Source organism: Athene noctua, chromosome Z, assembly GCF_965140245.1.
Source record: "Athene noctua chromosome Z, bAthNoc1.hap1.1, whole genome shotgun sequence".
NCBI lineage: Eukaryota > Metazoa > Chordata > Aves > Strigiformes > Strigidae > Athene > Athene noctua.
Genome location: NC_134077.1, coordinates 13715487 through 13730484, shown reverse-complemented (window position 1 = coordinate 13730484; position 14998 = coordinate 13715487). Strand labels below are relative to the sequence as shown.

The following is a 14998-nucleotide window of genomic DNA, read 5'->3' as shown; positions in this document are numbered from 1 at the left end:
TGATGTAGTCAGCCTTCTGCCTTAGGAACAGCGAGGGTCACCAAAATCATTGTGAAATACCTTTCATTGGCAATTGTGTCTAGTGACAGTGTTCGCCAATTACCGTTCTAGGGAACGCCATTACAAGCCTTATTTCTTTTAGTACTACCAGGCCCCGGAAGGTAATGGAGAACTTCCCGCTTTCCCCAGCCTTGTAGGAGGTTGTGCTAGTACTCTCTGCTGAGAAAACAATTCTAAAGAAAAAAAAAAAAAAAAAGAGGGAAGAAATGGGTCATCAATTATCGCTCTCACATCATCTTTCAGTTTATCCACCCGGCTGTAAAGGTAACGCCTCCCTCGGGCGAGGGGTTTTATACCGCCCGTCTGCCTCCTGTCGTGCCCAGGCCGAGCACAGCCTGCCGCCTCAGCGCCGGGAGCGCCCTCGGGCGCTGTGCGAGGGCGGCCGGTGCGCACCCGGTTGTCACCGCTCACCACGGATGAAACACGCTCCCGCACAAACACTTTTTTAATTAACGCAACATTCAGATTTTTCCAGAAAACGGCTCGGGATGGGCGCAGTACTGGATTACACCAAAATGAAGCCGCCAGCCCTGGGCATTTAGCGCCGCAGGGGCCAAGGGCCGCTGCCCGCCAGGCCGCACCACCGGGGGCGGGGCGGGGGGCGAGGCCCCGGCGCTGCCGCGGTACCGGCCGACATGGCGTGGGGGCTCGGGTCGCTGCTGCGGGAGCGCAGCCGCCGGCTGGGCAGCGGTAAGAGACCGCGGGACGGGGCCAGCCGCGGTCGCCCGGGCGGTGGCCCCGCGGGGCGGTGAGGGCTGGGGCGGCTCTGCCCGCCGTGGGGGCTCGCTCGGCCGGGGTCTGCTGGAGCAGCTGCGCGGAGCCCAAACCCCCCCCAGGCCTGGGCTGGACCGGGGGAGGCCTGGCCGGGCGTCAGCGGATCTCCCCGAAAGCCCGCGCTCCGGCGGGGCTTTGATTGCTGCACCCTGTTCGTTCATGGGGGCCAAGGGGCATTTTCGGTGTGGCTGTCGATCCCGTGGAAAGAGGCCCAGCGGCTGAACTTCTCTAATTTACCACTGGACAGGGCTCTTTCAGATGATTAATTCATTAGTGCTTTCAGTGGTTGTAAGGGAGATGACAGTGTATGTAATGTATTTCAGGAAAATGTATTCTTCATGTTAATTTTAGTGTGTTTCAGAAATTGTTTAAAACCTTAGACATTTAAAAATAAGTGCTTGTAATGTTAGGGGTGCAGAAGGAGAATATATTTAAATTATAATGTTTTCTGATACCTGCTTAATTACACTCCCAGTTAAATGAAAGGTAGGACAGTGTGATGTTTTTAGGGTTTTAGAATGAGGACAGACGATGGCAGTGATAGTTGTCAGGGCGCTGAGCACACCTTGTCTGCCCAGAGCAGCCTCACCCAGGGCCTCTGCCAGTGCCCGCTGCCTAGGAGCCTGTTTCAGCTCAGCCTTGAGCCTTCAGCCCCTGCCTCAGCTGTGCCACGAGTCCAGCCTCTGGCCCGGTCTCTGGATGGACCTTGAACCTCAGTTGTAGCCTTGTCTCCATCCCTGTCTCTGGCTCCATCTGCTGCTGCTCCTCCCTGGGTGGACCCTGGACGCCTCCGCTTGTGTGGGGCACTCAGTGGGTCCAGCTCTGCCCCCCTTGTTCAGGTCTGTTGGGACTGTACACTCGTCCCCGAGAACACCGCCAGTGCTGCGGTCACCCTGGGCTCCTGGCTCACACCCTGGTAGAGGTTTCCTGCTCTTGCTGCTCCCAGATCAGAATTTGTATTAGAAGGAGGGCTTTGGGGGTTTTTTAAGTCTTTTTGCTGTCAAAATAAAAGTCCATGTGAAACTTTGAGTTTTGGGGGTAAGAGAGAAACACCTTTTTTTTAAAAATCTACATATATTTTGCCCTTACAAAGATGTTACTTTGTTCCCCGAAGAAAATAGACAAAACCCAAACAAAACCAAAAATTGCTTTGGCCATAGTTTGTGTGTTCTCTGAACAAGCTTATTGAGATACTCTTTCAGATGTGCACTTTGATAAGTGTTTGATAATTCTCTTACTGTTTTGTAGCGGCCTTTAAGCTGAACAAATGGAAGAGCTCTGTCTCCACACAAGCAAAAATGCCTACTTGCAATTTTGTACCTGAAAAATACAAAGTAAGTCGTACATAGGACACTGAGTTTAAGTAAGGCTGCATTACTAGATTTGAGTGATAGACTCATCTACTATAAATAGTCAATGCATTAAATATGATTATAAAATTTGGTTGTTTGGGCAAAACCCAGTTCTTTTACAACCACGATAGAACCTGTAGATGTATCTGTGTGACAGTTCTATAACTTACAGCTAAATTGTTGATTTGAAAAAGTTTGAGGAAGGGATAAGTGCAGAACTGCAGTCATATTTCAAAAGCTGAGTTTCAGATGTTTGTAGAACCCTCTTCTGTGCCAAAATTTGTTAAAATGTTAGTTCTTTAATCAACTGCTGTAGATAGCTGTGTAATCTATGTGATCCACTATAGCTCCATTAGACTGGACCTTTAGAAAGCATAAATGGATACTGACTTTTTTTATTCCCTTTAGTCCTATCCGTATGAACATATGCAGAAGATTCGTGAACAAAATATTTCTCCTTCACTGCAAATGTATTACAAGAAGCCATTGTTGCTACATCAAGGACATATGCAGTGGTTGTTTGACTATGAAGGACGAAGATACCTTGATCTCTTTGCTGGAATTGTCACTGTCAGTGTAGGTCACTGTCACCCGTAAGTATGTTACTACTTGATTTATGCTGTAAAATACAGGAAGAGATACATATGTTGGTTTTGTTCTTTGTTAATCTGTGGCACTGTGAGCGTAAAGCCAGAATATAATTCACTGAATTGTCATGTATTACTTATATTAAGGTCAATTTCCACAGTGTTTTGAAGAATTCGATAATTTTATCTGCTTGTTCATCCATCTGGCAAATGGCGCATTCATTTCCAGAATGAATAACAGGTAGGCATGTACATTTATGAGTGCACGTGTGTGTAGAATTGAATCCCTTTACCTGTTTTTGTGCTACATGCAGGAAGGTAACTGTGGCTGCTCAGAAACAGCTTGCTCGCCTGTGGCATACCACTAATATCTACATGCACCCATCGATCCATGAGTATGCTGAAAAACTAACTTCTCTTTTTCCAGACCCACTTAAGGTACTTTTCTTCTGATAGGAGCAGGGGCTGGTGAAGGGGGTGTCTGTTTATAAATATATTTAATATAAAAATATTTAGTAAATGGGAGTGCCACGATATCTGTGGGGAGAAAATGTGTATGGGGACCTACAGACTGTCAGATAAAAAGAGCATGGTGTCCCTCAAGGCCCTTTCTTTAGGCCCAGCTGTAGACAAGCATAATATCCCAAGCTCCTGTTAATGTTTGTTTTCTCCCTCCAGTTGTTGCTGTGAAGGGGCATTGCCAGCTTAAAAATTACTGAAGATGTTAACTATTCTTATATGTAGCCAATCTTAATTTGCTTGATTTCATGAAAATTGACGGTGAAGAGTTTTTGACAATACTTTATGTACTGAGCGTTACTGACATTTAAATAAATAAACCACATAAATGTCATGTTTCATGTACGCAGAAACAGTAAGTAAAGTATTGTTTTTGTATTGGTTTTGTTTCCAGGCAAAGTAAACTGGTGATAAAAGGAAATTGGGCTAGCAGAAGAGTGTGAACCTATTGCAATCTTAAAAATGGAAGGAGAGTTTAAAAAAAAAAAAGAAAAAGTAAATAATCTGCAGAGTTCTAGGCAGTGAAGAATCTCAATCACTTCTGAAAATTAACTTTAAAGGTGGTGACACTAGAATTTGAGCTATTTGCAAATCTCAGAACTTGTATTCAGGATATCCCCTTAATCCCCATTTGCTCCCAATAAGAAAACTCTCCTTACCTTTTCTGTTCCAGAGTTGTGTCTGTGTATGTCACTCCTAGTAAGTAACATGCAGGGACACCATATAGCCCTTTTCACCTGTGTGAAGGTTATTTCTATTCAGTCAGTCACGCTCAGTTTGACCCAGACACTTTCATTTTTCTTTGAATCACTGTTCCATCTTAAGAAAACCTAAAGACTTCAACTCTCAGCGATTTTTCTGTACTGTCCCTGAGTAGATCAGCTTGATCTTAGTTCTCATCTGCAGTGTACGGGCAACACTGAATTTATTGTGATGAAGTCACCTTATGGTCATGGTATGGTATCACTCATAATGTTACTAGGTGATGTGCTCTGATGATGAACAAGAGAGTAGTGGTTGTGTGCTGTACTGATCATAAGCCTTCTCCTGTAGGTGGTTTATCTAACCAACAGTGGGTCAGAAGCCAATGATTTGGCTATGTTCATGGCAAGGCTATATACTCGTAACTTCGACATCATCTCTCTCAGGTAATGTTGACAGATCTTTACAAAACTTGTTTGTGTATGTGATCACTCTATATGCCTAAACCAGGAAAAAACAGAGAACTCTTTAACCCCAGATCTGCTGATGAGAATGCTATAAAATTATTTGACAAAGAGGAGTAAAACAGGAGTTGAAGATTTGGTGCAGTATATTAGGACTGGCTTGCATACAAACCAGTACCTGTAATTTTTGCTTTTGTTGCTTAGAAAAGGGTCTGTTCTCTGTGTTCAGGGAGTTGCTTTGGTGGACCTTTGTTCAGGGCCAGAGCAGGCTTCAGCAATTGCTCCCTTCTTCCTTCATTCCACCCCTGCAGTGTCCCGCTTTGTGAGGGTACAAAGGTGCCTCTGGAAGGGCCATGCAGTGAACCACAGCAGGGAACTTCTCTGGCTGAAAGCTAACTGGGCGGAAGGATTTTTTTGCCTTGTTTGTTTTGCTGCCTTATTTTTCTGCCAGATCCCTGAACCGTAGTTCACTGCAGAGGTACACAAACAGCTCTTCTGGCTTAACGACAGAGGTGTTGCAGGAGTGAGTGCTCTGTATGTACCAATGTAAGCAGTTCTCTTAACTATGCATCCCAGGTGGCCTCAAATATTAGAATAAAAGGCCTTGTTATGAAGAGCTTTATTTTTCTGTTGTTCTGTTCAGCAGAACACTGGGTACCCACCTTGCTTGTATGTTCTCATTAATGAACTTTTAATTTGTATATAAAACTGGCAGCAAACCACTATGTAGTTTAATGATGGGCAGCATCTGTTGGAGAGAGCAGTGGCTTCCAAGATTCGAAGAACAGAGATGTTTGCTCTGTAGGGCTCAGGTGCTACAGCAGAACTTCTGAGGCACTGTCTGAATTGCTGTTGGTTTCAATCATTTTTCTCTTCTCCTTGCAAATATTACCTCACAATTTTAACGTTTGACATTTCAGGAAACCAGTGCAGATGGATGATTATAGATCTTCCAAAACCAGACCCAAAAATGGCAATAGGAAACTTTTTGTTTTGTGTGTAGCAATACACGTTTTCCCCAATAATTTGAGTCTCAGAAGTGTACCTTCTCAGAACTAACATTGCTACAGCCTCTTCTTGGAAATGAATGATGTTCATGTGCTTTCTTTGTTTGCACAGAGGAGCATACCATGGAGGCAGCCCTTACACACTGGGATTGACGTCTGTTGGTCTTTATAAACACAGTGTTGCCAATGGCTTTGGCTGTTCAACAGTGAGATTTTTACTAATTTTTTTAATAATCTGGGTAACAGTTTATTTGAATATTTCAACAATTAATATATCTTCTATCATCAAAGTGCTTTTTGTCACTAACTGCAGTGTAGCTGTTCCTGCTGTGTAAGCACAAGAGCCAGAGTCTCCTTTCCTTCTCTGCATAGTTAATTATGCTAATTTGCAATCAGGACAGCCATAACTCTAGTGGTCATGTTTTACAGTTCTTTAGTGATGGTTGGTGCTTGCATGGAAGTCTGTGTAAGGGGCAAAATAGGAGCGCTCAGAACCCCTTTTCTCAAGTTTATTTTGGCAAATTTGTGCACAGCTGCTTTCAGCTGGTCTGAAGTAGATCCTCCCCTGGAATGGAAGGAAAAACCTATTATGTGCCTCATTTCAGCAAGACAGGAGACATATCTGTTAAGGAGATCAATTGAGTTTACATGTGCTTGAGCAAATGGAGATTACTTTCTGTCTACTAGAAGCTGTCATTGGCTATTGCTCTGCCCTGGTAATAGCTCAGCCACAGCACTGGCTATAGGAATTCCGGCTCCTTTCTAGCAGCCTCCCAACCTGGCTCAGTAAATGAGTTGCCTAAATTTATGTGGTATTTCAGCAGCAGTCAGGATTAGAAGTCTGGAGTTTGCAATTTCCAGCCTGTAATTACTAAATTTGCCTGCTTCACCATATTTTGCAGATTTTTATCACACTTTGAATTATGGAAGTACTACCAGCAACTCTAAAAATGTTGCTATTAATCTTAGATAACTAAGACTGCTGACTAATTTACAGAACAAAACAAAGGAAATAATCAATTGAGTGACTATTGCTGGAATAGTCTAAACCTGTTGGTTCTAAAACCATCTACCTCTGTTCTACCATTTCTTGAGGGGGAAGTTTGGGGTTATGCCACAAGTGTTCTTCAGACAAGTTGCTTGAGCTAGGTGTGCCCCTTGACTCTTAACAGACTTTTTTGAGCTTTTTTCATTAGTCATCCCTAAGTATGATCAAAACATCTCTTAGAAAGGTGGCACAAAATATGTAGCTGTTTCTCTTACGCTTGACAGACAATGTTACCAGATGTTTTTCGTGGTCCATGGGGAGGCAGCCATTGTAGAGATTCTCCAGTGCAAACTGTTCGAAAATGCAGCTGTTCTGAAGGTTGGTCAATGACAAAATAGTATTTGGCTTTTAGATTAGAGAATTCTAGAAGTCCGTGGAAATAGTTTATATTTACCTCCTCGAGAAAGGTAGGCCTCTAGTTAGGATTTGCAAGGGCAACCAAAGCAAATATTGCAGAGAACCTCAGGCACCTGCTTCCCATTGAGTGTAGGTGACACCTCATATGCTCAGATTTCTTCTTAAAATTCCGGTCTTTGTTTCCAGCTTTCGTCATGGTCAGCTCTGGAAGCTGTGGAACTCAGTTTAGCACATCTGGAAGAACAGAAATGTTGATTGGTGTTTTCTACTGCTTCTGAACTTTTGACAGCTCTTCAGCTTTTGTTTTGGGATCATATGAATAGAAAGGACAACCTGAAGCCAGTGATAGGCAAAAGTTTTGTATGAGGCAAAACATATCATATGCAGCACAGTGTGAAAGCTTCTCTACTGCTCTCCTGTTAACAACTATTACAGTATTTTTTTTCCACTGTTTCAACGGGCACTCTTTAGTATTTTAATTCACATACATACATAACAAAATGTTTTATTTTTAGCTTTGCTGTCCCTAGTGAATGGGAGCATTAACTATACTAATTGCTCTGTTCTTTATTTCAGATATGCAGCTATATTCTCCAGAATGCTCATACCTGCACTAACCTAACAATTCGTTATGGCTTATGCTGATGTTTAGTAACCCCTTAGAAAGCGTCTGCTTATTCTTTCTGCTGGTGTAGGTTGTTCACAAACACTTTCTCTAACCTGCAGCTTACTGACTGTGTAACGTGTGACATCTCACTGTCTGGCAGCTTTGCTTTGCTGTTTTCAGAGTGGCATTCCTTAGGGTATAACTGGTTTAAGACTAGATAAGGGACTCTCACCTTTAATGTTTAGCCTTTTATTGAGTATTTGAGAGGTGATATTGACCATGCAGTCAAATAATACTTGTTGCTTAGACATGTAATTTAATATTTTGAAGCTACTTTTGTGTCATTTAAATTCCCTTTAAAATATTCCCCCTGTAAACAGGTGTATGTCATGCAAATGACCAGTACATTGAACAGTTCAAAGATACTCTGAATACCTCGGTGCCAAAGACAATAGCTGGATTTATTGCTGAACCAATTCAAGTAGGTAGTTTGCCATTTCTCAACTGTGATAGCACAAATAGTGTGAAACACTCAAATCTGATGTTCTTTAGCTACGTCCTAAACGTAGCCTTGTGCTGATTTTTATTATTTTTTTTAATGCCTTAAACACCTTAAATATTTATAAGAATGGATGCACTGTCTTGAAGTGTCAACTTTTGTCACTGATTTCAATGGAGCTACAATTTTTGCTCATAAAGTTAAATTAAACAGATTCATGATTAAACATACATTTTTTTTCTGCACTTAAATGGCAAGAATGATGCATGCTATTGTTTCGTTTCTAATACCTTCTTCCAAATTTCATACTGGTTTTCTCTTTACTATTTCTTTAAACTTTAAGGCAATTCCCCTTCCACATCTTCCCAGCCATGTTGTCCACTACATTTTTAGCAGCTCTCCAGCAAGTGGTGGCCACAGGATTCATTCTTGTGGTGCTTCACCTGTTTCAGAACTGTTGTGTATGTAGTTCTTCAACAGGAAAAATGGAGAATACATCCTGGGAACTGGAAAGGAAAAAAAATGTGAGAATTTTGACCATGGAGAAAATTGGATCTGTTCTCTGGTTTTGCTGTCTTCTAAGCCTTTGGGTACTTAAGTCTAAGAAGCTATTGCAGTCCGACTGTAGAGTGGAATTTCTGATCCAAATGAAAACTGTTAAGGTGAAGAGAAATTGAGGAAACAATGTTTTAAACAAATTAACCAGAGAAGAGATGTGAATTCTCTGGTTAACTTCGTCATGAGACACAGTTTCTGGGTTTCTCAGAGTGTATGTTTTCAAGGTACTTCTTTTGGCAGTTTAATTGACTCTGTCTGACCATGATCCAGTTTACAGTATGGCCTGACAAACATCTATACCAGCACAACTAACGGAACAGCCAACCACCCTGTGGAATGGGAATGAATGACCTGAGCAGGAACTTTCCGATGCAGTTTCACTGCTGAAGCCAGAAACTTGAGACAACAGTCTTGCTATTACTTGAGGAGTGCTGATATTTTTTCTTATTATAGGACAGTCACACAGTGAAACTCCTGTTTCCTTGTCTGTTCCTGAAGGCACTGTCTTTTTTGTCTTGGCAGGGTGTTAATGGAGCTGTTCAGTATCCAAGAAGTTTCTTAAAGGAAGCTTATCAGCTAGTACGGGAACGAGGGGGCATTTGTATTTCAGATGAAGTGAGTTTTTCTGACATAAGACCTCTAGAGTTTGGGGGTACCTCTGGAAGTTGTCTTAAAAGAAGCCAAGTGAAGGCAGACTGGAAACCTGGAAATAATCTAAATGAAATGCTGTACATTTCACAGCTTAAGTTTTAACACAGTGCATCTTTCCAAGCATAGGAGCCTCCCAGTTTTTACTGCCTTATTTTGCTGTGTGGTATTCTGATTTTAGACATGGGTAATGTCAGTAGCAGACTTCAGTCCTTACCTTTTGGGAGCCGTAAAGTTACACACATACGCAGCTAATAAAGGCCAGTTGTGATATGAGGTTGGTCACAGCAACTCTTCCTCTTAAGAGTGTTGTTAGCATACATAAACTCTAGAAGGAAGTGGATTGTTCTACCTCTGCAAATACATTTTCTAGATAGAATTTGCTTAGCTAAAGCTATTTTGAAATAGTAGCAAATGTTTCAGAGTGGCAGTGATACATACCTCAAGCAGAAATCAGCAATCGTGGTTGCTTTTGAAATGTGGTAAGTAACTGCATTTCCTCTTAATTTTGAAATGGAAGCCGCATCTTATTTGTGCGCCTCACCATGCCTAAGACATGCTGACGTATTATCTATTTCATATGTGAAAGAAAAACCCAGTTACAATAAATAGTATTTTATGCAAAGCCATCTGAATAAGAATCCTAAAACGTCCAGATGTAGTTGCAGTTTAATGCAAATCAGTAACGACAGACAGACAAGAAAAAGAAACCATATTGTAAAATGTGAAAAAGTGATGGAGATTTCTCTGGATTTTCTTTTGAAAGGTACAGACAGGATTTGGACGGACAGGCAGCCATTTCTGGGGATTTGAAACACATGGTGTAGTCCCTGACATTGTTACTTTGGCAAAAGGAATTGGTAATGGCTTTCCAATGGCAGCTGTTGTTACAACAAAAGGTATAAGTGTTCTGTTCTGTTAGGATTTAAAATAGAGCAATTACAAAATATACTATGCAATAATTACTCCCTGGAGAGATGTGTGTTCAAACAGCTGAGCTTTATTAATCATCTTCATCTCAATCTATCTTTTGACAAATTAATTAGATTCTCATTACTCAGTTGTTTAACCAAGTGCTGTGCTATACCAGTGCAAAGTTTTATTTAAATGGGGTTAGTTGAATAACTGAAGCAGGAATGACTTTGTGAGTCATTGGCAGATCTGATAATAGATCCTGGAAGTCCTCACTGAATTTTCTTTTTTATTCATCAATGTACTGCAAGTATATAAGGCAGCATGTTAGCCAACTACTTGATTAATACCAATGGCTGCCCTGAATCTAAAGAAGAAAATTTGTAGATGTCAGGGTAAGGGAACCAGTGACAGCATATGTTAGAAGTATGATTTTTTTAAAAAAAAGTCTGGTTTTAGCATCTTCTAGACACTATAGTTTTTCGAAACATTCATATTTTGCACAGACCACTTGCAGGAAAAAAATAAAATCTTCCTTCTGCATTGTCTCCAGTAGAATCAGGGTTGAAGCATAGCAAATTTAACTTAACAGTTAAGTTAAAGCTGGTGGGTACTGTCACCAAATATAATGCAACTGTAAGAACAATGTATTGTTCTTTTTCTTTTAGATATCGCAAGTTCCTTGGCTCAGAACCTTCACTTTAATACATTTGGAGGAAGCCCTTTGGCCTGTGTAGTTGGAGCTGCAGTTCTTGATGTAGGGAGAGCATTATATAAATTTATGTATTCCACACTTTGTCTTGTAGCAAAATATGAAAAATGCTTACGTTTATTCTTACTATAAAGTTATATGTGGACAATTTTTTTAATAACTGTATAAAATCGTGAACATATGCATACATGGCCAATGTGCCCTGTGTGTAGGAAAAATTCCTACTTGGTTCCATTCCAAAATTTTCATCCCTCAAGTAAGAATAGGAGTCCTCTGATTATGTTTTCAGAATAATCTTTCTTTGTCTCCCTTATATTCTTTATTTTGTTAAAAATATAGGAAAGCGTTTTCTCAAAAGCCTTAGCTATCTCTTTCATAGGACTGCAAATCCCCATCTAAACCAAATTTATTCTCTGGCACACATGCTTAACAAATATTTTGACTCCACAGCTTTTACACTGTGCCTAAAAAGCCTTAACAACCAGATAAATATTTAAGGTCAGAATTCCTTCTGAAAAAAATCCCTTATGAATATAGGATAATTTGCAACATATTTCACTTATTATCCAGCAGAAAATCAGTCAGTGGCCAGTAGGTCACTCTGTAATTTGTCCTGATCGTGCACAGACCATTTGTCCATGAGTGTCACTTCATTACAGCAGACACTTTCTATTTGTGTTACTTTCCTGACCTAACCATTTGGGATTTTTTTTAAGCTATTTTATAAAATGTTTGCTCATATAAATAAAAATATTTTGAAAAAACAGTTTACAAATAAGGAAGTCTGAACCCATGTTGTGGGTGTTTTTGCTCTGAATTAATTTGGAGCCTGGATCTGAAATAAGTCCAGGGAAGTTGTCAGAGTCAAAAATAGTAAAATGGAGATGAAAGAAAAGGAAAAAAAAAAAATAAAAAGGAGAAATACCCACTTTAACGTCTGTAATTTTTCTCATGTGAATTTTCTTAATGCAAGTATGAAGTTCATAAAATGGCTTCTGTGTGCCAGTGTTCATAGTTGGCTGCATGTCAGAACTTTGATTAAGGAGGGTAGAGTGAGGAAAAAAAAAAAAGATGGTGATTAAAAAGCATAGTGTTGATAAATCAAATTTAAAAACTCAAGTTGTTCCCTAAAAGGCTGGCTAGTACACATAGGTGTGCCTTGTCAAATTGTATTCTTCGCATGGTACTTAGGAAGAATTAAAATATTTCTGGTAAGATTTTGAAAGTAATCCTGCTGGTCAGGTATTTTTCAGTTATGACTACATATAAACATGACTTACTGGATTCTGTTTATGGAATAACAAGTAAAATGTGAAAAATGCCACAGCAATATCAAAATATTATATTTTCTGATGTCATTAGAAGACTTTAAGAGAAAAAAAAACCGTAAGTACCGTAGTAGTGAAGGAACATGATCTGCAAGGAAGTGAGATAAACATAATGTATCATCAAGCTAAATGGGGATTAAGTGACTGTATTGGAAGCTTTTACTGCCATGCTGTCACAGTACATCCTTTTAACCAGGCTATTGAAGAAGATGGTCTACAAAAAAACAGTGAGGAAGTGGGAACATATATGCTACTGGAGTTGGCTAAACTACGGGATAAATTCGAGGTTGTTGGAGATGTCCGTGGCAAGGGACTTATGATTGGAGTAGAAATGGTGACAGATAAGGTTAGTGATTTACTTATTCCTTTCAATTTACAGTGCCATTGAAAGTTTTATCACATTTCAGTTGAAATAATAGGAAGATTTTCTATTAAAAAACAGCTAATGGTGAGAAAACATTGCTCTGGCTAAAAACAATCCAGAACATTCCAGCATTTCAAATATTTCACAAGCTTTGAGTAAACAGTGAATTGTGTACCTTAATTGCATAAACTCATCTTAGAAAGGAGTTAAATTATGCAGCTAATGTTTTCTGCTAGAGATGGCGGTGGGAGTTACTGGAAAGACTGGACTATACATCTCGTTCATAGAAGTAATTTAGAATACCTAAGTGAAGTTTAATGTTTACTTTCCTTAGGACAGTCGCCACCCTCTTCCAGTTGAAGAAATCAATCAGATCTGGGAGGACTGTAAAGACATGGGGGTTCTGATTGGAAAAGGAGGACTCTACAGTCAGGTACGGAATCTCTGGTTCTGCATAAAGCTTTTTTTATGTCCTTGTGAACTACATTCTGTTTCCCTCAAGCTAAATTAACTTGAGTAAATAAACTAGAAAGCATATACTCCTAGGAACTATCTCCGTTTAATTTTGCTTATTTTATAAATCGGGCAGGAGCTATTTCATTCTTTTCAAGTATGCTGAACTAGCTCTAAGCTTTGAGTTTTCCTTTAGAGGGACAACTTCCCCTAGAAAAGCAATAATATTATAGTCTATGTAAATCAGAAGAAATCAGCAATATTCAGGCTTGCTAAGTCTTTGCTACTGTTCAGGTTATCGCCTGACCTGTCAGTGCAGAGCAAGTTTGGTTCTACTAGTTCCTACAGAGCTGGTAATATTCTACCTGTATGGTAATTTTTCCTTAAGAAAAAAAATTTAAAAAAATAGTTGTTAATAGCAAGTTCAGCACCACAGACAAAAGTGAGGATTGCATGTGAAGGGCATCAGCCCCCACCAATTGAAGATGCACCATGCTGTACCCGGGGCGCTGTGTGACCGGTTTCTTAGGGCATGAGTTAACAGCAGAGAATTGCCTCGGGGCTGGGCTGGTCAGTGAAGCCCTCTGACACAGAGGAAGCAGCGTCTGTATGAAATACATCCAGGATGGCTAAAATAAATAGGGAGCTGCATCTGTCACCTCATTGGTTCTTCTGCAAGTCACAGACCAGAACATGGGTAACAGGCTGCAGCTCAGTGTAGTAAAATCAGATTCTGTGTCACAAGACTGCTGTTTATCTGTGTTAGCTTCAGTGGTGCTGTGGGTGGGAAAGAACATTATTCCACTCTTGCTGCATTAAGTCCTGTGATATGATGACAGAAGAATTTAAATTGAAAGTTTAAGACTCTTATGGAAGTTAAATACTCTTGGAAACATAATAATATAGATCAGTCGTTTGGATTGAGAATCTGCATTCTTGACAAGTTAAACTGCATATATCCGTTCCTGATCAACATGTATTCTAGCTATAGTAACTAACTGAAGGTTAGTATTTAGTGATTATTTCATAATACGTTATCTTGGAAACCTTAAAAAAAAGCCTGTAATGTAACAGCAAACCAGCTGACACAATGCAGGATGCTGCCACTCTCAACAAATACTTCTTCCTTGTGGCAAAGCTACCAGAAAGGAAAATACACCTATGTGTCTGTTCTTAATACAAGCCCATCTGAGGTTTTATACTAGCTCTGTCTGGAATAACAAAGCTGCAAACAGGACCTGCTCTAGTCAAGGTCTCTTTTGGAGGCAGTTGCTTTGTCACAAGAGTACAGTGGGGTGTTGGATGCAGCCAAGTCCAAAATTGCCCCACTTCAGTGTGCATTGATCAGAAGCCTCAGTCTATGCTCTGTTCACTTGTGGTACTATTTTTCACATTTTTGGTTAGATTTCTTTGCATTTGGTGAGTGCTGACCTAGATGGGCTGCTAGAAACTACTTTTTCCATACAATTTTATTTTTTTTTCTCCTCAGACATTTAGAATTAAACCTCCTATGTGCATTAATAAAAAGGATGTTGACTTTGCTGTGGAAGTACTTCATACCGCTTTACAGAAACACATGGAGAGAGCAGCTGCAAAATAGATGTGTATTGCTTCCTGACATGAGATGCATGTTGAACCCCCGACACTTGCCACCCAGACCTGGCACTAAATCTACCCTGGATTAAGAAAATCATAGTTTGAAAGTCTGAAGATTAAATACTTGTTCAGTATTGTAAAAGCAGTCTGACATCCATTGTTTAATAAAGAATATGCTCCTATCTGTTTTGTAAACATACAGTTCAGTTCTACAGTGGTGGTGTGTGTTAGGTACACACCTATTCTAATATTAGCTTAAAAAAACCCTGATTGGATTAACTGGGTATCAGATGAAGAGGCAGACATATATTCATCTTGCATTTATGAAAGTCATTATCAGAATTGGTTATTTTACAGAAAGAGTGAGAGGGAAGTTAGTCCAGTTGCACTGGGGAAGCACCTTGTTTGGACTCTGTAGCATCCACAGTGCCTTGGGGGTGGTACCAGCACT

At 40.3% G+C, this 14998-nt stretch overlaps 1 protein-coding gene across 1 annotated transcript; it reads left to right on the top strand.

Annotated features, from left to right (window-relative positions):
• The first annotated feature begins 329 nt into the window (after window positions 1-329).
• On the top strand, window positions 330-14795 carry AGXT2 (alanine--glyoxylate aminotransferase 2). Its single transcript, XM_074932701.1, has 14 exons — window positions 330-750; window positions 2083-2168; window positions 2595-2779; window positions 3088-3211; window positions 4346-4440; window positions 5578-5671; window positions 6738-6831; window positions 7858-7958; window positions 9057-9149; window positions 9949-10081; window positions 10763-10851; window positions 12331-12480; window positions 12833-12931; window positions 14441-14795. Exons 1-14 carry the CDS (start codon window positions 696-698, stop codon window positions 14549-14551), a joined length of 1509 nt encoding a protein of 502 aa, XP_074788802.1. The 5' UTR covers window positions 330-695; the 3' UTR covers window positions 14552-14795.
• Window positions 14796-14998: the final 203 nt, after the last annotated feature.